This window comes from Taudactylus pleione, unplaced genomic scaffold (assembly GCF_031769625.1).
Source record: "Taudactylus pleione unplaced genomic scaffold, aTauple2 ptg000172l, whole genome shotgun sequence".
Taxonomy (NCBI): Eukaryota; Metazoa; Chordata; class Amphibia; order Anura; family Myobatrachidae; genus Taudactylus; species Taudactylus pleione.
In genome coordinates, this window is record NW_028284574.1 from 10,848,039 (window position 1) to 10,873,819 (window position 25,781).

At 46.8% G+C, this 25,781-nt stretch overlaps 1 protein-coding gene across 1 annotated transcript in view; it reads left to right on the forward strand.

Annotated features, from left to right (window-relative positions):
* Positions 1–16,231, forward strand: part of TMDD1 (transmembrane and death domain 1) — a 28,940-nt gene extending 12,709 nt beyond the window's left edge. Inside the window, exon 4 of the mRNA XM_088475467.1 lies at positions 15,996–16,231. Coding sequence (XP_088331593.1) covers positions 15,996–16,231 — 236 coding nt within the window. The remainder of the gene's footprint in view (positions 1–15,995) is intronic.
* Positions 16,232–25,781: the final 9,550 nt, after the last annotated feature.

The following is a 25,781-nucleotide window of genomic DNA, read 5'->3' on the forward strand; positions in this document are numbered from 1 at the left end:
TTCTCTTGTCCTGCTATCTTACATGGAAGGGGTCTCCTCCTACAGTTACCCTGATCAGCTGCTGATCTCTGCTCTCTGTGCCCTCAGTCACAGCACTGCACACACCACAGCTCCTGTCACACTCCTCCTGTCTCTTTCCTGGTTTCACTTTCAATCCCGGGCTGTGTAGTGCTGCTCACAGTTGGCTGCTCCTGGGACCTAAAGTCCCTCCTCACTGCAGATCCAGAACATTCCCCAGCACAGGGCAGCACATAAAAGTCCACATAAATGAGATCCCTATGGGGTATCACAAGAGGAGTCAGTCATGCTTATGAAATTGGATACAGGACTACTTCCGATCATGAAGCAGGATATTGTTGATGATGCCGGTGTTGGTGGTGGAGATTGCAGGCACTTGGATTGAGATAGAAGGGAGCAGCTAGGTCACACTGGACTGATTGTTGTTTGTTTTTTTCTCCCCAAAGTTTTAGAATACCCTTCCAACTTGATAAATGCGCTGCATGTGACGTAACAGGGAGGAGGTTCCAAGATGGTTAAGGTCCTTACCTCTACTCACTATTACTTGGCAATGATTACAAATGGCTTGGCAAAGATTGTCTGGATTTGGGTGGAAATAATTCCACACAGTGGAAGTGGATTTTTTGGTCCTTTGCCAGGCATGGCAATAATGGGATTTTTCCCATGGGCAACAACTGTTGCCTGATTTACAGTTTTTACACAAACATCCTCGCCATCAACATTCTCATCATCATCAACATCCTCATAATCCTTGTTGTTATCGCAAACTAGATAAATATCCTCCTCATCCTCCTCATGCAATTCCACAGAAGCATCCTCGATTTCTACATCAGAAGGCACTCAAATGGTGGAAGGAGGATCCTCTTCAAGTACAGTATTAGAAAGGTCAGGGTCACACATGACAACCACGGACACACTTGGACTCTCCCTGGGGATTTGTGATTTTTCCATGCACACAGTTGGTTCCGGTGTCTTACTCATCTTAACAATTTACATTTTTTTGTACCTCTCCTACAAGCATAGGGGCTTAAATTATCATTAAAGCCATCAGTCATAAATACAGGCTAAGGCCTTATCCTTTCCTTGCCACTTTGTGTAGTGAATGGCATATTGCCAATTTTTTGTTTCTCTAAAGCTGACTTAGCTTAAATTTTTTTTGCTTTAACAGGGTAAAAGTAGATTTTTTTAGCCTCACTTTTTGGCCTGACTTAAGCCCTGGTACATCGGCCTTCATAGATGATGTTGATGGCCTTGCATCGGCATCATGACTGCTGCCGGCAGCAACAAGACTGGTATGTGGATCCTATTCTCCGGTCATGTGACTGTCCTCCATAATCACTATGCACAAAGCCACTCACAAAAAAAAATACAAATTTTTTTTGGGGTAGCAGCCCCTTGACAGACAGCAGCAGGGGCGTATCTACCCATTGGCCAGGATGGCACTCGCCAGGGGTGCCGACCAAAGGGGGGCGCCACCCGGCAGTGCCACCAGTAGCCAAGGGGTGGAAAAGTCCCTCTGCCCCACAAGTGTAGGGAAGACCGCAGTGAGAGCGGTCTGCCCTACACAGTCTACAAACACACAGCCGCCAGCGGTGGCTGTATGTTTGTAATAGCAGCCAGCTTGTGAGAGTCAGACAGACTCGCATTTGCTGCTGCATCGTCCACGGAGGGAGCTGGCTGGAGCTCACTAATGAGCTCCATCTTCCAGCTCCCTCTGCAGCATGTGATGGGAGAGACATGACGTATGATGTCTCTCCCATGCAGTAGAAGAGCTGGCGGGACTGAGCGGACAGCGGCGGTCGCGTCAGGACCGAGGATCAGGTAAGTTTTTTTTTTTTTTCTTTGTGTGTGTGTGTGTGTAGGGGGTGGCACTGAAATAGGGGGTGGCCGCTACTGGGGGCAATTTATGGGGGGTGCCCACTACAGGGGGCTCTGTATAGGAGTGGCCACTACTGGGGGCACTCTATAGGGGAGGCCACTACTGGGGGCAATTTAGGGGGGTGGCCACTACTTGGGGCACTGAAATAGGGGGTGGCCACTACTGGGGCACTTTATGGGGGGTGCCTGCTACTGGGGTCTCTGTATATGGGTGGCAACTACCGGGGACAATTTAGGGGGGTGGCCACTACTGGGGGCACTGTATAGGGGTGGCCACTGTATAGGGGTGGCCACTACTGGGGGCACTGTAGAGGGGTGGCCACTATTGGGGGTAATTTAGGGGGGTGGCCACTACTGGTGGCACTGTATAGGGGGGACTACTACTGGGGGCACTGTATAGGGGGGGCTACTAATGGGGCAATGCAGCATAGGGGGATTGCTACTGGAGGGTTACTACTGGGGGCACTGCATAGGGGGGGCACCAGTCCATTACATTTCCAGGGGTGCTTGGATCCCTAGATACACCCCTGGACAGCAGCACAGCACCCCTGCGCACCGACGCCGACGACAAGTGTGGCTAACACGCACACAAAAAAATTGTTTCTTTTTTTATTTAAACACTGGGGTGAACCCCTGAAAGAGGCAGCAGCCCCTTGACAGACAGCACCCCTGCGCACCTACGCTGACAAGTGTGGCTAACACCACACACAATTTTTTTTATTTTTATATTTCACACTGGGGTGGGTGAAGAGCACCCCTGAAGGACAGAGCATCCCCTGGAAAACACTGCACTATAGCCAGTCAGCCCCTATGGACAGAACAACAGCCAGCCCTATGGACAGGACCACAGCCAGTCAGCCCCTATGGACAGAACAACAGCCAGCCCTTATGGACAGGACAACAGTCAGCCAGGCCCTCTATAGACAACAGCCAGCCCTTATGGACAGGACAACAGCCTGTCCCTATATGGACAACAGTTACACAGCGTCAGCAACAGCACAGCTCCCAGCTCCCTTTCACTCTCCACAGCTGGAATGAAAAATGGCAGCGATCGTGGGACCTTTATAGAATCCAAAACCTGCAAGAATCTGATCCAAGTCAGAAGGGAAACACGAGTCGACTCAGATCTGACTCGTATTCCCATAGTTCAGGCGGGTTCGGATCTCTGAGATCTGAAACCGCTCATCCCTAAACCCAAGGGTGACATATAAGCACAATTTACTTAATTTAATTTTTGCTGAATTTCTCAATAAGGAACTTTTGGCCCAGGGTGCCGTGGAAAAAATTCTGATACTCTAGGGTGCCGTGATTAGAAAAAGTTTGGGAACCACTGGGCTGTGCATTAGAGTTAGCAGTAGGGATGGGTTGGGGATAGGAAAAGAATACTAACTGGCAGAGGTGGATCTACTGTGAAACTAATGAAACTTACGTTTCAGGGCCCCTAAACCCGGTGGGTAATTAGATTTTTAAGTGTGTGTTATTAAAATAAGGTTATGTTAGTGATATAATCATAAGCCAATGGGTTGAAGTACTTAATATTGACCTTAGAATATGCTCTACAGTAGTGCATTTAGGGGGGGTTTGAGTCCCCAATTTCCCCTGATCAGTATTGGCTGGCAGAAACTCTCTCTACAGCTCCGACCACAGAATGGCTCTTATAAGGGGATGCAATCGGGAAGCCAGCTGACATTATACTGACAGCCGGCTTCCCGACTGTCATATCCCGGCGAGGGTGAAATGACCGGCATCTAGATGTAGACACCGCTCATTTTACTGACGCCGGGAGACCGGCGCCCGGCATCCAGATCGAAGGGATGCCGGGTGCCGCGAGCGGACAGCCACGGGGGGGGGAGGGTTAGGGCTCCCAGGGGGGGACTTAGGGTTAGGCTTCCCCCCCCCCGGGAGGTTAGGGTTAGGCTAGGGGGAGGGAGGGTTAGGCACCCCCGGGGGAAGGTTAGGGTTAGGCACCCCCCCGGGGGACTTAGGTTTAGGCAGCGGGGAAGGGGGGAGGGTTAGGTTTAGGCACTTAGAGGGGGGATTAGGGTTAGGCACTTGGGGGGGGAGGTTAGGGTTAGGCACCCTAAAGGAGGGTTAGGGTTAGGGGGGTAGGTTAGGTTAGTTAGTACTTACCTGGGGACGATCGGGATTTCCAGCGCTGTCGGGCTACCGCTGCCGGGATCTCTTCCTCTGTCGGCCTGACGCTGCCGGGATTCGAGCTGCCGGCCATGCGGCCAGCGGTATTACATGCCGATTCCCTTATGAGCCAGCTGGGCGCAAAATAGAGAGCTGCTGTCAGTGTCACTGCTGAGTGCAGTACTGTCAGGTCATGTGGATGGCCAAGTACATGTGCATTGTTTAACTGGGAAAAGATGGCACCAGGATGCTCTATAGGAAGAAGACAAGCCAGCGGAAGCAGTATTATGCTCTGGGCAATGTCCTGCTGGGAAATCTTGGGTCCTGGCATTCATGTGGATGTTACTTTGACATGTACCACCTACCTAAACATTGCTGCAAAGCAAGTACACCCCTTCATCACACCGATATTTCCTGATGGCAGTTTCTTCTTGCAAAATTATAATGCACCCTGACACACTGCAAAAATTGTTCAGGAATGGTTTGATTAACATGACAAAGAGTTCAATGTGTTGACTTGGCCTCCAAATTGCCCAGATCTTAATCTGTCGATCATCTGTGGGATGTGCTGAAAAAAAAGTTTGAGCCAGGACTCAAAGGTTCTGCTGCTAACGCCTTGGTGCCAGATACCACAGGACACCTTCAGAGGTCTTGTGGAGTCCATGCCTCAATGAGTTAAAGCTGTTTTAGCAGCACGAAGGGATCCTGCACAGTATTAGGCAGGTGATTTTAATGTTCTGACTGAGTGGTAAATATATATATATTTAATTATTCAATATATGTTTCTGTAAGGAAATATGGAAAAGATACAGGGAGAAACGTAATAGCCTGTGAGATGCTGGCAATGGCACGACTCCAGTGAGTCTGCCCGTTTTTTAAAAGCGGCAATACTTTAAAAGGCAAAATCAACTTGGTTTTGCCTTTTAAATGATGGCTGTTTGAAAAAAAATAAAAGATCTGCAGACTTGCCAGAATCATGTTGATGTCTGCCAGGGCCGTAGCTAGCGTAGTGCTGCCGGTGCCATCGCACAGGGCACCACAGGTCAGGGGGCGCTGTTTGGGCATGTCAAATTTCTGTTTATTATCATTCTTGCTTGTAGCTTCCTCTTATTTCATCCCCAGCATCTCCTGGCCTCTCCTATCTCTTCCCTGGCCCTTCCCCATGAGGCCATTCCCCTTTTTTGGGTGCATTATGTCCCTTTGAAAAATGTCGCCAATGCTCTTCCTGGCACAGGGCACCAAAAAGTCTAGTTACGGCTCTGATGTCTGCATCTCACAGGCTATTTGTGAAGCACTGTACTATAGTAATCAACAACCCAAATGTTAACAGTGCCAATTGTACAAATAATATCCATCTGATGTGCTCAAAATGTTACATTGTGTCTTTTTATGTATACTGTAGATAATTTTACTAAAAACCAGTGGGATTTTCATGTCAACTATGTGCATGACCCCCGTGTTTTGGTTTTGCCAAAACTACCCTCAAAGGTTTTGGTTTTGCCAAAACCACCCTCAAGTGTTTTAATTGTGGATCTGGATTTCTGCAAAAATTACTAACAATAATGTAATTTGGGCCTGTTTGTGTTCCTACAGTATTATTAACCTCAATAATATTAATTTCCAATAGTTTCCAGTCAATTTTGACAATCTCACAGCTCACAAAATTGTTTTCACCCATATTGGCCAAAGGCTGCAGCGGGCTGTCTGGCTATACTAAGTGTCAGAACAGTGACACAAACACATGTCAGTTTAAAAGTTTAAAAAAAAAGAATATAGCACATCTAGGAAACATAGTGGCACTGCAGTGGCAGACTGGATGGCAGTTTAATATAAACTATACAATGCTATAGAATGCTTTTCTTATTCAAGAACTAGATCAGACAGCCGAGGCCAGCACAGGTAATTGGAGGTGGAGTCAGGGGTGGATCTAGACCAGGGATAGCCAACCCTGGTCCTCAAGAGCTACCAACAGTGCATGTTTTGCAGGTCTCCTCACAGAATCACAAGTGTAATAATTAGCTCCACCTGTGCATCTTTTCAAATGTGTTAGTGAATAATGACTGCACCTGTGCACCAGCTAGGTGGTCTGGAAAACGTGAACTGTTGGTAGCTCTTGAGTACCGAGGCTGGCTACCACTGATCTAGACTCTTGCTTTAGGGGGGATGGTGTGTGTATAATATACATATATATATATATATATATATATATATTAGGGGTGAGCGGGTTCGGATTTCTAAAATCCGAACCCCCCGAGCCCCCCCGATCCGAGGCCGATCCGAGTCAGGCTCGACTTTTCCCGCCTGACTCGGATCTGAAACGGAGGCAAAACGTCATCATCCCGCCTTCCGGGTTTTGGATTCTATATAAGGTACCCGCGTCGGCACCATTTTCTCACTCGGCTGTGGACAGTGAAGAGGGAGGGTGGGAGTTAGGGCTGGCTGGGCTGTGTAGTGTAGTGTAGTGTAGTGCAGTGTAGTGTTGTGCTGTGCTGCGCTGCTGTTGTCCATAGGGGCTGTGTCCACTCCTCCAAAGTCCATAGGGGCTGGCTGTGATGTGCTGTGCTGCTGTTGTCCATAGGGGCTGTGTCCACTCCTCCAAAGTCCATAGGGGCTGGCTGTGATGTGCTGTGCTGCTGTTGTCCATAGGGGCTGTGTCCACTCCTCCAAAGTCCATAGGGGCTGGCTGTGTTGTGCTGTGCTGCTGTTGTCCATAGGGGCTGTGTCCACTCCTCCAAAGTCCATAGGGGCTGGCTGGACTGTGTTGTGCAGTCAGTTGTCCATAGGGGCTGTGTCCACTCCAAAGTCCTGTGCAGTGTCCCAGTCCTAAAGGGGTGCTGTAGTGTTGTCCAGAGGGTGCTCTGTCCATCAGGGGTGCTCCCCCCAAGTGCAAAAAAAATAAATATTTTTTCTGTGTTTGTGAATTGTGTACGTAGTAGCCGCACGTGCATCAACAAAGTAGCGCCAAGCGTGCGCCTGTGTCATAAGTAAAGGGCCGGCTGGCTTGACCATTAAAAGGTTCTGTAACCCCTAAAGTGCACTACAAACAAAATAAAAAATTATTTTCTGTGTTTGTGAAGTGTGTGTACTGTGGCCGCACTTGCATCAACAAAGTAGCACCAAGCGTGCGCCTGTGTCATAAGTAAAGGGCCAGCTGGCTCGTCTGTCAAAGGATGGTGTAACCCCCAAAGTACACTGCAAACAAAATAAAAAATTATTTTCTGTATTTGTGAATTGTGTGCACTGTGGCTGCATGTGCATCAACAAACGAGCAGCGCCAAGCGTGCACCTGTGTCCCATAAGTAAAGGGCTGGCTTGTCCATTAAAGGGTGCTGTAACCCCCAAAGTGCACTCCAAAAAAAATAAAAAAATATTTTTTTTTGTGTTTGTGAATAGTGTGCGCAGTAGCCGCACGTGCATCAACAAAGTAGCGCCAAGCGTGCGCCTGTGTCATATGTGAAAGGCCAGCTGGCTTGACCGTTAAAGGGTGCTGTAACCCCCAAAGTGCACTCCAAACAAAATAAAAAATTATTTTTTGTGTTTGTGAATTGTGTGCGCAGTAACCGCATGTGCATCAACAAAGTAGCGCCAAGCGTGCGCCTGTGTCATAAGTAAAGGGCCAGCTAGCTCGTCTGTCAAAGGGTGGTGTAACCCCCAAAGTGCACTCCAAACAAAATAAAAAATTATTTTCTGTGTTTTTGAATTGTGTGCACTGTGGCTGCACGTGCATCAAGAAAGAAGCAGCACCAAGCGTGCGCCTGTGTCCCATAATTAAAGGGCCGGCTGGCTTGTCCGTTAAAGGGTGCTGTAACCCCCAAAGTGTACTCAAAAAAAAAAAAATATATATATTTTTTTGTGTTTGTGAATTGTGTGCGCAGTAGCCGCACGTGCATCAACAGAGTAGAGCCAAGCATGTGCCTGTGTCATAAGTAAAGGGCTGGCTCCCTCGTCTGTTAAAGGGTGGTGTAACTCCCAAAGTGCACTCCAAACAAAATAAAAAAATATTTTCTGTGTTTGTGAATTGTGTGCACTATACGTGCATCAACAAAGTAGCGCCAAGCGTGCGCCTGTGTCATAAGTGAAGGGCCAGCTGGCTTGACCATTAAAGGGTGCTGTAATCCCCAAAGTGCACTCCAAACAAAATAAAAAAATATTTTCTGTCTTTGTGAATTGTGTGCCTGTACGTACATCCTCAAAGCAGCAGCGCCAAGCGTGCGTCTGTCTGTTAAAGGGTGGTGTAATCCCCAAAGTGCACTCCAACAAAAATAAAATATTTTCTTCTTTGTTTGTGAATTGTGTTCACTGTACGTGCATCCTCAAAGCAGCAGCGCCAAGCGTGCGTCTGTCTGTTAAAGGGTGGTGTAATCCCCAAAGTGCACTCCAACAAACATAAAGTATTTTCTTCTGTGTTTGTGAATTGTGTGCACTGTACGTGCATCCTCAAAGCAGCAGCGCCAAGTGTGCGTCTGTCTGTTAAAGGGTGGTGTAACCCCCAAAGTGCACTCCAACAAAAATAAAATATTTTCTTCTGTATTTGTGAATTGTGTGCACTGTACGTGCATCCTCAACGCAGCAATGCCAAGTATGCGTCTGTCTGTTAAAGGGTGGTGTAAACCCCAAAGTGCACTCCAACAAAAATAAAAAATTTTCTTCTGTGTTTGTGAATTGTCTACACTGTATGTGCATCCTCAAAGCAGCAGCGCCAAGCGTGCATCTGTGTGTTAAAGGGTGGTGTAACTCCACAAAAAATAAATTAAAATTTTGCTGTCTTTGTGAATTGTGTGCACTGTAGCTGCACGGGCATCAACAAAGGAGCAGCGCCAAGCGTGCACCTGTGTCCCATAAGTAAAGAGCCGGCTGGCTCATTTCTTAAAGGGTGGTGTAACCCACAAAGTGCACTAGTCTCCAACAAAAATAAAAAATTATTTTCTGTGTTTGTGTGCACCTTAGCCGCACGTATAAATCAATATAAAATAAAGGGAGGAACAAACTTTCTCCGATAAAAATAAAATAGGGAAAGATCAAGAACCACTTCCTCCTAGTGCTGAAGCTGCTGCCACTAGTCATGACATAGACGATAACATGCCATCAACGTCGTCTGCCAAGGCCGATGCCAAATGTCACAGTAGAGGGCACATACAATCCCAAATGACAAAGTTCAGGAAAATTACCTTTAAAAAAACATTTAAATCATCTGAGGAGAAACGTAAACTTGCCAATATGCCATTTACGACACAGAGTGGCAAGGAATGACTAAGGTCTTTCCCTATGTTCATGACTAGTGCTTCAGCTTCACATGACGATGGAGGCCCTCCTCCCGCTAAAAAAATCAAACGAGTAAAGCTGGCAAAAGCACAGCGAAGAACTGTGCGTTCTAAGAAGATATCACAAATCCCCAAGGAGAGTCCAAGCATGGTGGCGGTTGCGATGCCTGACCTTCCCAGCACTGGACCGGAAGAGGTGACTCTTTCCACTTTGCACGCCCCCCTGCAAGTGCTGAAAGGAGCACCCACAGTCCACTTGCTGATATGCAAATTGTAGATGTCACTGTTGAAGTACAACAGGATGAGGATACTGGTGTAGCTGGCGCTGAGGAGGAAGTTGGCGAGGAGGATTCTGATGGTGATGTGGTTTGTTTAAATCAGGCTCCGGGGGAGACAGTTGTTGTCCGTGGGATGAAAAAGCCCATCACGGTCATGCCTGGGCAGAAGGCCAAACATTCCACCTCTTTGGTCTGGCAATATTTCTATCCAAATCCGGACAACAACTGTCTTGCCATATGTACCATATGTAAAGGTGAATTAAGTAGGGGTAGGGACGTTAACCACCTAGGAACATCCTCCCTTATACAGCACCTGCAGTGCGTTCATAAAAAGTTACTGTCAAGTTCAGAAACTTTGGCTAAGACCGTAAGCAGTCCAGGGACACCTAAAATCCCGTTGTCCTATTGTATCCAAGCGCCTGCAAACCACACCGTCAACTCCCTCCTCGTCAATTTCCTCCTTAGTCAGGATCGGAAGTAGTCCTGCAGGCCATGTCACTGGCATGACTGACTCTCCTATTCGGGATTCCTCCGGAGGATCCTGCATTGCTACGCCTACTGCTGCCTACTGCTGCCGCTGCTGCTTTTGCTGCTGCTGGGTGTCGTTCATCATCCCAGAGAGGAAGTAGGAACACCACTACTTTTACTAAACAATTGGCCCTCCAACAGTCCTTAGCGAGGAGGATGAAGTACGACAGCAGTCATCCTGAAGCAAAATGTATAACTGAGGCCTTGACTGCTATGTTGGTTTTAGACGTGCATCTGGTATCCGCCATTAGTGCAGTGGGATTTAGTCAATTGATGGAGGTAGTGTGTCACCGGTTTCAAATCCCATCTAGATTCCACTTCACTAGGCAGGCGATACTGAGACTGTACAGAAACGTCAGAAAAAGTGTCCTCAGTGTCCTGAGAAATGCGGTTGTACCCAATGTCCACTTAATCAAGGACATGTTGACAAGTGGCACAGGTCAGACTAAGGACTATATGACTGTGACAGCCCACTGGGTAGATGTATCACCTTACGCAGCAACAACAGCAGCGTCACCAGTAGCAGCATCTCAGAAACGCCAGCTTGTTCCAAGGCAGGCTACGCTGTGTATCACCGGTTTCAGTAAGAGGCACACCGCCGACAACCTCTTAGAGAAACTGAGGGAAATCATCGCCCAGTGGCTTACCCCACTTAGACTCTCCTGGGGATTTGTGATATCTGACAATGCCACCAATATTGTGCGGGCATTACATCTGGGCAAATTCCAGCACGTCCCAAGTTTTGCTCACACAATAAACTTGGTGGTGCAGAATTTTCTGAAAAGCGACAGGGGCGTTCAGGAGATGCTTTGGATGGCCCGAAAAATTTCTGGCCACTTTCGCCATTCAGCGACTGCGTGCCGAAGACTGGAGCACCAGCAAACACTCTTGAACCTTCCCCGCCATCACCTGAAGCAAGAGGTTGTGACGCGGTGGAACTCAACCCTCTATATGCTTCAGAGGATGGAGGAGCAGCAAAAGGCCATTCAAGCCTATACATCCACCTATGACATAGGCAAAGGAGGGTGTATGCACCTGACTCAAGCGCAGTGGAGAATGATTTCCGCGTTGTGCAAGGTTCTCCAGCCCTTCAAACTTTCCACACGTGAAGTCAGTTCAGACACTGCCAGCTTGAGTCAGGTCATTCCCCTCATCAGGCTTTTGCAGAAGCAGCAGGAGAAAGTGAAGGAGGAGCTAAGATGGAGCGATTCCGCTCGGCATGCGGGACTTGTGGATGAAGCCCTTCATTCGCTTTGCCAGGATTCCAGGGTGGTCAATCTGTTGAAATCAGACCACTACATTTTGGCCACCATGCTCGATCCTAGGTTTAAAGCCTATGTGGTGTCTCTCTTTCTGGCCGACACAAGCCTGCAGAGGTGCAAAGACCTGCTGGTGAAAACACTGTCAGCTGAAGCGGAACGTGACACGTCAACAGCTCCTTCTTCATTTTCTCCCGCAACTGGGGCTGCCAGGAAAAAACTTAGGTATCCTAAGCAACCTGCTGGCGGTGATGCAGGGCAGGCAGGACCAAGTTTGGACATCTGGTCCAGACTGAAGGACCTGGCAACCATTTCTGACATGTCTACTGTCACTGCATATGATACTGTCACCACTGACAGAATGGTGGAGGAATTATTTTCTGTGTTTGTGAATTGTGTGCACTGTGGCTGCACGTGCATCAACAAAGGAGCAGCAACAAGCGTGCGCCTGTGTCATAAGTAAAGGGCCAGCTGGCTTGTCCGTTAAAGCGTGCTGTAACCCCCAAAGTGCACTCCAAACAAAATAAAAAATTCTTTTTTTTTCTGTCTTTGTGAAATGTGTGGGCTGTAGCCGCACCTACTTCCTCAAAGCAGCAGCGACAAGCGTGCATCTATCTGTTAAAGGGTGGTGTAACCCCCAAAGTGCGCTCCAACCAAAATAAAATAATCTTCTTTTTTCTGTGTTTGTGTGTGAAATGTATGTGCAGTAGCCGCACCTGCATCCTCAATGCAGCAGCGACAAGCGTGCGTCTGTCTGTTAAAGGGTGGTGTAACCCTCAAAGTGCGCTCCAGAATAAATTAAAAATTCTTCTTTTTTTTCTGTCTTTGTGAATTGTGTGGGCTGTAGCCGCACCTGTATCCTCAAAGCAGCAGCGACAAGCGTGCGTCTGTCTGTTAAAGGGTGCTGTAACCCTCAAAGTGCGCTCCACAGAAAATACAAAAATTATTCTTTTTTTTTCTGTCTTTGTGAATTCTGTGGGCTGTAGCCGCACCTGCATCCTCAAAGCAGCAGCGACAAGCGTGCGTCTATCTGTTAAAGGGTGGTGTAACCCTCAAAGTGCGCTCCACAAAAAATAAAAAATTCTTCTTTTTTTTCTGTCTTTGTGAATTGTGTGGGCTGTAGCCGCACCTGCTTCTCAAAGCAGCAGCAACAAGCATGCATCTGTCTGTTAAAGGGTGGTGTAACCCTCAAAGTGCGCTCCACAAAAAATAAAAAAATTCTTTTTTTTCTGTCTTTGTGAATTGTGTGGGCTATAGCCGCACCTGCATCCTCAAAGCAGCAGCGACAAGCATGCGTCTGTCTGTTAAAGGGTGGTGTAACCCTCAAAGTGCGCTCCACAAAAAATAATAAATTCTTCTTTTTTTTCTGTCTTTGTGAATTGTGTGGGCTGTAGCCGCACCTGCATCCTCAAAGCAGCAGTGACAAGCGTGCATCTGTCTGTTAAAGGGTGGTGTAACCCTCAAAGTGCGTTCCACAAAAAATAATAAATTCTTCTTTTTTTTCTGTCTTTGTGAATTGTGTGGGCTATAGCCGCACCTGCATCCTCAAAGCAGCAGCGACAAGCGTGCGTCTGTCTGTTAAAGGGTGGTGTAACCCTCAAAGTGCCTCCACAAAAAATAATAAATTCTTCCTTTTTTTTCTGTCTTTGTGAATTGTGTGGGCTGTAGCCGCACCTGCATCCTCAAAGCAGCAGCGACAAGCGTGCGTCTGTCTGTTAAAGGATTACATCGGTGACAGCATCCAAGTAGGCATGTCAGACAGTCTGTACCTGTACTGGCAGGAAAAAGAGGAAATTTGGAGGCCCTTGTACAAACTGGCTCTATTTTACCTCAGTTGTACCCCCCTCCAGTGTGTACTCTGAAAGAGTGTTTAGTGCAGCCGGGAACCTTGTCAGCGAAAGGCGTAGGAGGTTGCTTCCACAAAATGTGGAGAAGATGATGTTCATAAAAATGAATTATCAACTCTTCCAGGGAGACCAGCCTCCAGAATGTACAGAGGGACCTGTGGTGGTGGATTCCAGCGGGGATGAATTAATACTCTGTGAGGATGCCTCCGTAGAGCCAGTTTGTGCAGGGACAGATTAATTGCCAGCTTGTTTTGTGGGGGCCCAAACGAACCAATCATTTCAGCCACAGTCATGTGGCAGACCCTGGTGCTGAAATTATTGGTTTGTTAAAGTGTGCATGTCCTATTTATACAACATTAGGGTGGGTGGGACGGCCCAAGGACAATTCCATCTTGCACCTCTTTTTTTTCTTTGCATTATGTACTGTTTGGGGTCTAGTTTTTCAAACTGCCATCCTGTCTGCCACTGCAGTGTCACTCCTAGATGGGCCATGTGTTTGTGCCGCCCACTCGTGTCGCTTAGCATAGTCATCCAACTACCGCGGTGCAACCTTTTGGACATAAAAACACTATTGTGAGGTGTGAGGTGTTCAGAATAGACTGGAAATGAGTGGAAATTAAGTTTATTGAGGTTAATAATAGCATAGGAGCAGAAAAACCCACAAATTCTGTGATTTTAGCTGTTTTCATGCTTTTTTAAAAAAAAATACAGATCCAAAACACAAAACCCAGAACCCAAAACACGGAAGGGTGGTTTTGGCAAAACCAATCCAGATCCAAAACACGAAGAAAGATCCAGATCCAAAACACAAAACTCGAAAAGTGGCCGGTGCACACCCCTAATATATATATATCTATATATATATATATATATATATATATATATATATATATATATATATATACACACACACACACATATTATAGATATATACAGTGGTCGAAGTGGGAATTTTGAAGTGGGGGTATGGAGACACGCTGTGAATAATGGGCGTGGCCATGTGTGACGAGGGGCATTGCTATGTGTCATGACCCATGAGGGGCAGCGACCATTGCGACTGATACTCGCATTGGTGATCCAAGGCAGCATCTAAGGACGTTGCACTGGGATGGCAACTGCATGCAAGAGGAGACTATTTCCTACAGATGCCTCCTGCTGCATTTGCATTTTAGCTGGATGGTCCACATCTAAATCAGGCCATTTATGCATAGCATATGAAATCCACCAATACAACTGTACACATATATGCTGGGTCACAGATCCAGATATATGATTATTCTCTGAATTAACCTTTTAACTGAATTTTAAGCAGAACCAGCAGAACGTTTTAGAGTAGATGCTGCTGAACTTGGCAGTGGACATTAGAGGAATCTCTTTCTCACAAGGTGAGGAGCTCCTCCCATTAGCTTTGCAAAAGTGGTTCCATGTGAGGTGGAGGTCCTCCAACCAAAATACCCTCCCTTCTCTTCATGTGCAGTGCGCGAAGGATGTGCTTGCCACCGCGCCGGCAATCCATCCATCGTCATGGATACCAATGGGGGCCCTGGGAGTGAGATACGTGTCGTCTGGGTCCTCAGACTCCTCATTAATCCGGTTTTAGCCATCTGTAGGAGGAGGATCTTGTGTGTCATATCAGGGCTGGTTCTAGACCAAGTAGAGCCCAGGGCGATAATTCCTTTTGGTGCCCCACTTTAAAAGACAGAAAAAAACTATACTATATATGTGTGTACTAAATAAAAACTCACCTTATCTATATGGTGGTTTCTCAGCAATGGGGAACCTCTGAAGAAATTGATCCTCCGTGGGCAGACAGTATCCTCAATCAGTAGTCACTTTTCACATTGAAGATCACATGGTCCGGAAGATACCTGTTTGTGTAGGATAATATAACCAATGTTATCATCATACAATAGAAGTTCAACCAGAAATGTGCCCCTGTGTCCCCTCCAGCCTCCTGTGTTCCCTCCATCCCTCTGTGTCCCCTCCAGCCCTCTGTCATTCCAGTCAACAGCCCTCTGTGTACCCCCCAGGGCCATCTTTACCCTCCAGCCCCACATTATTCCAATCTCCAGACCCATGTCATTCCAGCCTTTAGCCCCATGTCCCCTCCAGCCCCCTCGTTTTCCAGCCTTCAGCCCCCTGTGTCCCCTCCAGTCCCCTGTCATTCCAGCTTCCAGCCCTGTGTGTCTCTGTCATTTCAGCCTCCAGTCCTCTGTGTACCCACCAGCACACGTCATCTCCAGGAAGTGTATTAAAACATTGGTACATTGAGGACAATCGGAAGCGATCGCAGCGCTTGTGGTTGCCTTACCTTACCGCAAGCACTGCGAGGACTTCAGTGTAAAAAACAGGCATGTGACGTGTACTATGACACTGCGTGTTAATTATGCACGCCTCTAAAACGGCGTTGAAACACTCAGACACGCCTGCGTTCACACTTCCACTCCCCCGTTATTAGTTTACTGCCCCTGTTACCACCAACAAACGGCCTCTCCTGTAACTCATTTCACTGGGCTGTCTTTGCTGGGCGAACGAGCGGCCTGCAATCGCACAGAGTAGTTCGCGCACGCGCAGAATGAAGCTTGCGCATGCACGTACGCAAACCATTGGGCCGCTTGCGAGCGCACAGCGCTAGTGAGAGACTCTGAATGAGGTCCACTGTGTTTTGACAAAAAGTTTGGTGCTTGAATTCCCTTACTACTTTGTATTTATTTACGTATTTTTACTTTGAATACTGTCCTTGTGTATCAGTGTATCATAATGCTCCAACAATCTCTTTATTTTTTCTTGCAGTGGCCAGAAGAAGTACTGAAGACTGGGACATAAATGCTAAACAAAAGCAGCTTCCTCAATATAGTTATAGTCTGTTTGCATGGTTCTGGTCCTTGTTCTATGGTGTAATATTTGGCTTTATAGGATCAGCTGTCCTGGGTGGTCTCATTGTTTTGTTCACTATCTGGTTTTTGGGATCTGATCACATTGACCCTAATTTTATAGTGCCTGATTTGCCATTTGACTATCAACATTAAGACTTTGTTTGTTATATCCCCCTTGCACCTCTTCAACCTCCAGCCATGTTTATCATTTTTTTCTGTATCCCTTATTGTTATTGGTAATAAGACCTCCATTGGTGTATTGCCATTTACCACATTAAACACCTCTTAACTTAACTTATAAACTTGACCTAATGAAATAAAGACACGGACACATAACAGCTCGGCTAAAATGTCACAACTTTTATATACTTAATTAACTTGAGAAAGGTGGCCAGGAGGCGCTGCAATCTTGTTTCTAGTGCCTCTAGATGTAACCTTGCTAGGGGTCTACTAAGACGACCCCCCTACAAATATACTTGCTCTGCAGTAGACTCACTTCTCATCACGGGCACTGTCCAAAATGCTTCTGCACGAGAAGTGCCCAGATCCCCCGCACTAAGTAGGACAAACTCACCATATAATAGAGGACAAATGCCACACAACGCTTTCTTGTGCCACAGAAAGCCACTGAGATGCAGGGTTTTCTTGCCAAAGCCAGGCACTGCAGGCCCTGGCCCACCACCTGCAACAAAACTAAAGACAACAAATTCTTAATGAAAAGACCCAGGCCAAGAGCATTAAGGTGGAAGCCATCAGAAAGGAAATTATCGAGCGAGCTCTGGTGGGACTTATTCATTCAAATATGAATTAAGCAAAGCTAAACCCTCCAGGGACTATGCAATATAAAATGTGTATAATCAATATTTAATAACTACTCCAAACAAGATGAAACAACCATATCATTGCAAAATAAAAATAATATGAAGTCAATGTATAATCATCCACATAAAAAGCATGTAATTTATGCTGGACATACACTATACAATGATCTGTCAGATATCTGTCCAATCTGGCTGGTTGGTATGAAAACCTGGTAATGTATGGGAGCAAATGACAGTCGATCATATGGTTTTAAACACTGGAAAACGGACAAAAAACATTGTTCAAATTGGTTAAATTTGTGTGTTTTAATCAATTTGTCAGAACGACCATTTTTGTCTGTTTTCCAGTGTTTGTGAGCTGCCAGATTGGACAGATATCTGACAGATAATTGTATAGTGTATGCCCAGCATTAGCAAAGACTGCAATGCAATAAATTCTTCAGCGCTGTAATTATAGAGAATAACAATTAGCAGTGATATATGGAAAGCTTCTAATTGCAGATAAAGTTAGAATATTGATAATCCATTGGCAGTGTAGAACTGAATTGTGGCAAAGAAAGGACTGCCAGGAATAAGCGCAGCCTCATTAATACACTATTCAGCAAACAGCAATATGCATTGTGGGTGATGACCTCCCTAGGTGCCTTTATCAACTATAAACTTAGGGTATAGGGTATAGCTGCCAGCGTTATGCGGGCCGCCGGCAGTCTGTGTCACTGTGACACAGACTGCACCGCGTGTGTAGCGCTGACCGGACGGAGTTCGGTCAGCGCTACACAGCACAAACACACAGCCGCCGGAGCCGGCAGCTGTGTGTTTGCTTTAGAAGCTGATGAGAGTCAGACAGACTCTCATCGGCTGCTGCTCCCACTGCCAGAGCCGGACATCTTCCGGCTCCCGCAGTGGGTAATGGGAGTGACGCGTCACTCCCATAATGCAAAGTGGCGGACAGAGGAGCTGATCTCGGCGGTGGGACAAGGAGCAGGAGCGGGTGTCAGGTAAGTATTTTTTTTTATATTATGTGTATCTACTGCGGGGGGTCTGGCACTATAAGGAGGAGACCACTACTGGGGGCACTACAAAGGGGGGGGCTACTACTACTGAGGGCACTACAAGGGGGGGGACTACTACTACTGGGGGCACTACAAGGGGGGACTACTACTACTGGGGGCACTACAAGGGGGGGGACTACTACTACTGGGGGCACTACAAGGGGGGGACTACTACTACTGGGGGCACTACAAGGGGGGACTACTACTACTGGGGGCACTACAAGGGGGGGACTACTACTGGGGGCACTACAAGGGGGGTACTACTACTGGGGGAGACTACTACTAGGGGCACTACAAGGGGACTACTATTAGGGGCATTGTATAGGGGGGAGGGGACTACTACTAGGGGCACTACATAGGGGGGAGGGGACTACCACTGAGGGCACTGCATCGAGGGACCACTGCTGGGGGCTCTATATAAAGGGCAATAATGGGGGTACTGCATAGGGGGAAGACTACAACTGGGGCCACTATTTAAGGGGCACTGCATAAGGGTTACCACTACTGGGGGCACTATATAAGGGGCTTACTACTGGGGGCACAAGGGACACTGCATAGGGGGGATCACTACTGGGGGCACTACTCGAGGCCTGCATAAAGGTGTCCTCTTCTGAGGGGGGGGCGCCGTAGCACGCACGTTCTTTCGGGCACCCTGGCTACACGCAACTCCTCTGCCAGGGCCGCCTGCATGCATTTGCCCCCCAGGCTAAAAGTTGCCAGCCTGCCCCTGTACCCCTTCCAGTAGAGTGGTGTTGCTGCCCCTGATTAAGTTCACCCATACAATACAAAACAGAATTTGGCTGGTGATCTGATGGGAGTAGCTGATATACTATGGCAATTGGAAGTATGCCAACATCTGGGATGGGAAACAGTACCATCCGAATTACCTGCAGGACTGCAGGGGACTGTCAGGGAGCTCTAACTAAAGACTGCTTGATGTGAAATGTATTGTTCCACTAAAGTGTCAACAGTCACGGGATAGCAGGTAATGGTAGGTGGCGTCACTGTATTGTGACATCTTGGAAATGTCCAGACTTGCATCAGTTGTAATATGACATCTAGTGAGTCAGTTTGAACATGTATAGATTGCTCGTGGCAACGCAGCATGAATTATCAGTGTTCGAATGGGGTATGATAGTGAGTGCCCGATGGATGGGACATTGTATTCCGTAGTTGTGTGGACATTCAACATTCCTCAATCTATGGTGTCACTTGCGTACCAGGAATACCTCATGGAAGGCGTTACCACCCACCGTGGACAGCTTAGTGGACGGCCCCAGGTGCCTCCTGATCATGACCAGCTGCATCTGGCCAGAATTGTTTTTTGTTAACAGAGAAGTGACAGTGACTTAAATCACATCCACATTCAATGCAGGAGGTACCCGACACATATCCAGCAGATCAGTGCAGCGTTCTTTAGCTTCCATGGGATATTGGAGCAAAAGACCCACCAGAGTCCCCCTGTTAATGCTACGACACCGTACACAGATCCTCAGCTGAGATTGTGATGTAACTAATTGAACCCCGGAGGACCTGCAACATGTGGCATGGTCTTATGAGTCATGGTTCCAGTTGTTTTGGGCTGTTGGTAGAGTTCGGGTGTGGCACAGACCCCATGAGCCCACAGACCCCAGAAAGGCACTGTGCAGGCTGGTGGTGGCTACATAATAGTGTATGGTATGTTCACGTAGCACGGGTTGGGTCCGCTGGTATCACTGAACATGTCATTGATGAGTAACCGTTACATTGCATTGCTTGATGACCATTTGACGGGCTGGCTGATTACTTTTACCAGTAGTGATCGGCACACTCTGGGAGATGAGCCATGGGTTCACAAGGGGCCAAGGGTAATGTACATGCGACGATTTTCTGAGATATCGATTTTCTGTTACATACAAAAAAAATTGTGGGGGGGGATAATTGTTATTAGTATCGATGGTTCAATGAAAGTTTTCGATTGTGGTTAAATAGTTTCAAGTTCATGCCTAGTATACCATGAAAATGACTATTTTTATGGTATACTAGCTGGAGTACCCGGCGTTGCCCGGGATTTTAAGAATGTTTGTTTACACATCATCCTCCAACAAACCTGTCCTTAGGCATTCCTCACGAAAAGTGTGACAAACTTCCTCATCAACAGTCCTAATGTCTTCGAAGGAAGTAGGACCTGTAACGGTGTAAAGTGAAGTTCGGAGATAGAAGCATGTGTCAGATGTACAGTGTAAACACGCCCAAGAGCTTCTGTTGCTCTGATACCAGGATGACCATCTACAGTGACTCCCTGTTTTCTGCGCATACAAACTTTTCAAGAAGCATTCCATGTGTAATATTTTGGCAGCTCACAGTACAGCAGGGTCCTTGCAAAGTCATAATTTTGACACAGTTCGAAGAAAGAAGTCAATGTTGTTGCGTAATTTGGTATAGTCAGACAGCTAAGAATGCTGGGAAAGTCTGCTAACGCTCTCTTCGATAATAAACATTAAGATCATGACAAAACATGACAACACAAACCGCTCGCTCCGAGGCCCTACCCATATGCCGTGAGGCCCCACATTGAGCGTTCAGCAAAAATTGTGTTTTTTTATTAATTAAAAATTAACAGTAATTACTTTCAATTTCAGATATTTTTAGTTGCCTCAGGTGTGTTTTAATACGCTCGTATATAAAATTTCACGATCTTGGCTTGTAAACTGTGGATTTGTATAGAAAGACAGAAGGACAGAAATAGTATAAATAGTAGAGATAAGAAAATTCTTAAATATCACCACTGGAGGCAGCAGACAGCAGTACTGAGTGCAAGGCCCCACAATGAGCATCCAGCAAAAATTTTATTTTTTAATTAATTAAAAATGAACAGTAATTAATTTTGATCTAAACATTTTTTAGTTGCCTCGGTCCTGTTTTAATACACTCGTATGTAAAATTTCACGATCTTGGCCTGTAAACTGTGGATTTGTATAGAAAGACAGAAGGACAAATTTTCGCTTTTATGTAGTAGATTATAATTCCAAAAGGAAATATTTTTTTTAGCTAAAACTCTATTGGATAAGTGTTATATAAATGTTCTTGATCTAATTCAGTTATAAAAAAACCCGACAATTTGTGAGTGGTTTTTGGAAAATATATTAGCCAGATACTATAAGTGGTTAATCTAAATAACAAATATGACCATAGCTAAAATTGTAGCATTTCATCCCAGACATAAAAAGAGATACACACAGGGCCTGATTCAGAGCCGGACGCTATGACCAGAGTGCTCGCTCTGAATCAGGGCCCTTCTACCTAAAAATGGAGTGGCCTCCGGGCCGCTCGCATAGCTGTGGGTGACCACCCACAGCTTATGCGAGCGGCCAAAAAGATGGTCGCGATGGTCAAGACCATCGCGACCATCGGGCTTGCGACGAGACCCTGCGGTAGGGTCTCGCTGCCGCAAGCCCTGGAGTACTTTTGGCTCTATCAGAGCCAAAAGCACTCCCGCTGACATCACATTCCCATGGGAACGCCTCCATCTGGGCAGCAACGTCCCCGGCACGCCCACCAAAGGGGGCGTGCTGTCAATCACCATCGACAGCACGCCCCCTTTGGTGCGAGACCCATAGCGACAGCTTGGCTGTCGCTATGCGGGTCTCGCACATGCGCACGACGGAGCTCCCTCCATCGTGCGCATGTGCACTAGGGCAATGTCGACCGACTTGCGAGCGCTCAGCGCTCGTGAGCGGGTCTGAATCAGGCCCACAGGGTGCTATGGTGCTAATGTGCCATCTAATAACAGACTAGTAAAATTACAAGGTGCGTTCTCTGATATGGCAGAAGGCTAGAATATTTGAACACTTTCTCAGCTGCAATTTAATCCAGAAAAAAACCCTCATAATTTGCAACATAGGGCCTGATTCCGAGACGGACACTCTGAAAGAGCGCTCGCTCTGAATCAGGGCATGTTTTCTTTTTTTGTGCGGCCTCCTGGCTGCTCGCTTAGCTATGGTTTACCACCCACAGCTATTGCGAGCGGCCAGGATGATGGTCGCGATGGTCAAGACCATTGCGACCATTGGGCTTGCGACAAGACCCTTGTGGTAGAGTCTCGTGGCGGCAAGCCCCAGAGAGCTTACGGAAGCTCTCCCACTGACATCACTGGTGATGTCAGTGGGGCCGCCCACAAACGGCTGGCGTTCGCTTGGGAACGCCTTCGTTTGTGAAACCACCCCCCCGCCACGCCTACAAAACGGGCGAGCTGTCGATCAACATCGACAGCCGCCCCTTTTGTAGTGAGCCACGGAGCAAGAGAATTTCTCGCTCCGGGGATTGCGCACGCGCAGTGCGGCCACTGTGCGTGCGCTGAGCCCACCATCGACGCGCTTGCGATCGGGTCTGAATCAGGCCCATATTCCACTTCTCTTGTAAACCATTGCTTTCATTCCCAAAAACATCCTCTTCTACAAGCTCATTGAGGGGGCCTAGTTATCCTTATCATTAAATGTTTGCAGAATAATCCTCATTTTTGGGGTACCCACAATAATGAAGGATTCCCCAGATATACTATGGAGAGATCGCAGCAGATATCTCCGCTATCTGATGTGGTCCCTCCATTTTCATCTGCAAATGCAGTCCCCATAGAGGGGCAATTTAAGATAGAAGGGTGCGTGTGTGCAGACTACTCTGTTCTGGCCTCTCCTCTCTGTAGTGTAGTAGACTCTGGGATTGTGCCGGAGTCTAGTGTGCATGCTCCATGGTCCTGGAGACACCTCATCTGTGCATACGCAAATCTCCGGGAAAATTGTCACCATGTTTTTTCCCCAGTTATTTGCACTGCTACAGCAGCGCCGACGTGGGACTCTTGAGAGGTATCGCAATGCTTCCAGCTCTTTGCTAGGATGGGCTCTTATTGGAGCCCATCTCCAGGCAAGAACAGAATAGTAAACTTGCGTGAAAATATTTATTTTTACATTGAAAATCCCAGGCTACTAACTGAGGACCTGATTCAGACCCGCTCGCTAGATGCGTATGCAAATTCTGTAAGGCAGGCGATTGTAGGGCAAGGCAGCAGCAAGCCCACTATGTCTTAGTGTGCAATCGCATTGTGTATGCAGACGTCCACCAGCCTGTCTTAAGACTCCCACTTGCGCATGTCATATCAAGGAAGTGTATGCAACCATCGGTAACATCGAGTATCATCGGATGCCATCGCAGCACTTGTGGTTTACCATACCCTGCCACAAGCACTGTGAGTGCATCAGTGTGAAATACTACCTAGTGACGTGTACTATGACGCTGCCTGTTAATTATGCATGCCTCTGAAATGGCGTTAAGACGCTCAGGCACACCTGCGTTCGCACCTCCACTCCCCCGTTACTAGCAGCCAGCCCCTCTCACCACCCACAAACGGCTTCTCCTGTCACTCACTCTGCCGGGTAGTCTATGTGCAGCGAGCGAACACTTCCCGATCACTCACACTGGTTCACATACGTGCATTGCGATGCATTGCATGCACAAAATGCAAACAATCAGCTGGCTGCGTGCGAACGCATCCTAGCGAACGGGTCTGAATCAGGTCCTGAGAACGATATGGATTTGACACAACAAATATGAATCACATTCACATTAAAAATATAGATTGTAATAAATATGCCCCTAAAAGAAGTGTGCTGGCATGCTTATCAATTTAGAGAAAACAAGTCGACTTAAACCACTGACTACTATCACCCCTCCATACTGTACAGCAATTGGGGGCAAGAATGTACAACAAATCAGGGGGTATCCCAGTTGAACATCTCTTTTTTACTTGAAACAAATAGCTGGAATACTGTAATGCACTCAAATTGTGTGCCAATATATCTTTAAAATGTGTTCTCTATTGCAGGAGGTTCACTTAAAAATAATAAATAGAGCATATTTACTGTATCTCCATCTCAAAGGAAACTTTTTGTACCAACAGTAACTGCCCATTGCTAAACGTACAAAAGAGATAATGCAACCTTTCAACACAATTTTTGGGAATATAGGAAGATTGAGAAATTTCAGAATAACTCCTGAGGCCTTATGTAATAACCTTCAAGCTTCCACCACTGTGGGAACTCCTACAAGTCTTCACGTATTTTTAAAGCGGCAATCATTTTAAAGGCAAAACCAGCCTTTCAAAATGATTGCCAGTTTAAAAATAGAGGAAGACTCGCAGGCATTCCTGCAGCGGCTGCAGATAGCAGCCTATTACATAAGGCCCCTGGTGTTGTACTATAAGCTTTTCTTTTGGTCTACATCTGCTAAAAGATCAGCTAGTGATACTCTGGTGTATTGGATCCCTTTCTTCGCCAGTCCATGGGGTAGGTTTACTAAAGCAACTAAAAATTAAAAGTGGTGGTGTTGACTATACAGTAGTAACCAATCAGATTTTGTCAATTGTATATTGCATCCTGTCCTATGTCTGATATCAAATCAATTTTAAAAGTTTATCCAAACTACAGGTATTACTGAAAAAGTGATACTCTGCACATGGATATCCCCATTTTCTTCCATTTCTCCACAAAGTTAAAGCTGACCTACTTGAAACCTTAATGTCAACACTGACAAAATGTTGACCTGTTTAATATGTCAGCATTATGATTGTTGACAGTGAGGATGCCTAACCCTAATCGTAGCCTGACCCTAATTTCATGTGTTGACATATTGACTGGTGACATTCATAATGTCGATGTTTTGAATGTTGACACGTTAAATGTACACAATTTTAACATGACGATATTCTCAATGCTAGGTTTAGGGCTATGGTTAGTTGACAAGTGAATAAAAAAATGCATTGTTGACAGTTTGTCAGTGTCGACATTGTGAATGTTGACATTTGCCTTGTTGACATGCTGTCAATATTGATAGTCTCGGACCCTGCTGACATTCTTGTGGCAACATTCTGAATGTTGACATTTTATACAACACCCTGTAAAAGTACTATCTGTTTGAATTTTCTGTTGATTTCTCTTTTTTGTTGTTATTTGTGTTATTAGTGGAGTGTGTTACTCTGCAGTCTCCAACAAAATGGCTCCCCTAGGGCATACTTGTCTACTCTCCTGGATTCTGCAGGAGGCTCCTGATTATTCGGATAGCTCCCCACACCCCCAGAAAAGTAGGCACTTCGCCCGCATTATGCCCACTTCCTAGTGAAGTGGGCAGAATAGTAAGAATCTTACAGGGAATCTGTGGTCTGTGAGGAGGGGGGCTTAATGACGCGATTTTATGATAATGGCATCATGGCGCGAATAGCCTGTCCCCGTCCCATTACTGCCAACTTGCATTTCTCTGTGCTTCTCCCGGAAAGGACATTTCAGAAGTCGGCAATTATGCTCTATGGATGCTTCATTCCCTAACCAAGATGGTCATTGATAGTGTGTGCATACGCACTGCCATATTGCCACTGTATATGAGTGACATGGTGGAGAATGGAAGTCCTCCTCTTAGCTCCAGAGACGTGCGCATTACCCTGTGGCATCCACAGTGGCGTAACTAGGGCAGGGCGAGTGAGGCACGTGCCCTGGGCGCCGTCGGCCATGGTACCAGCCCGTCCTAGTTACTCAGAATAGTGCCGACCGCAGTGAGAGCGGTCAGCACTACACATTTACACAGGACCGGCGGTAGGCTTCCCAGCGACGGTCCTGTGCTGCACAGCCGAGCCCCTTCCCTCCATCTGACCACTTGCCCAATAGCACCAGGCGGAGGATGGGAGGCGGGCTCAGGCTGTGCATTTTTACACACACATCGCCGCCAGCGCGGCGGCGATGTGTGTGTTAAACAGCAACCAATGAGAGTCAGACAGACTCTCATTGACTGCTGCAGCGCCCACTGCAA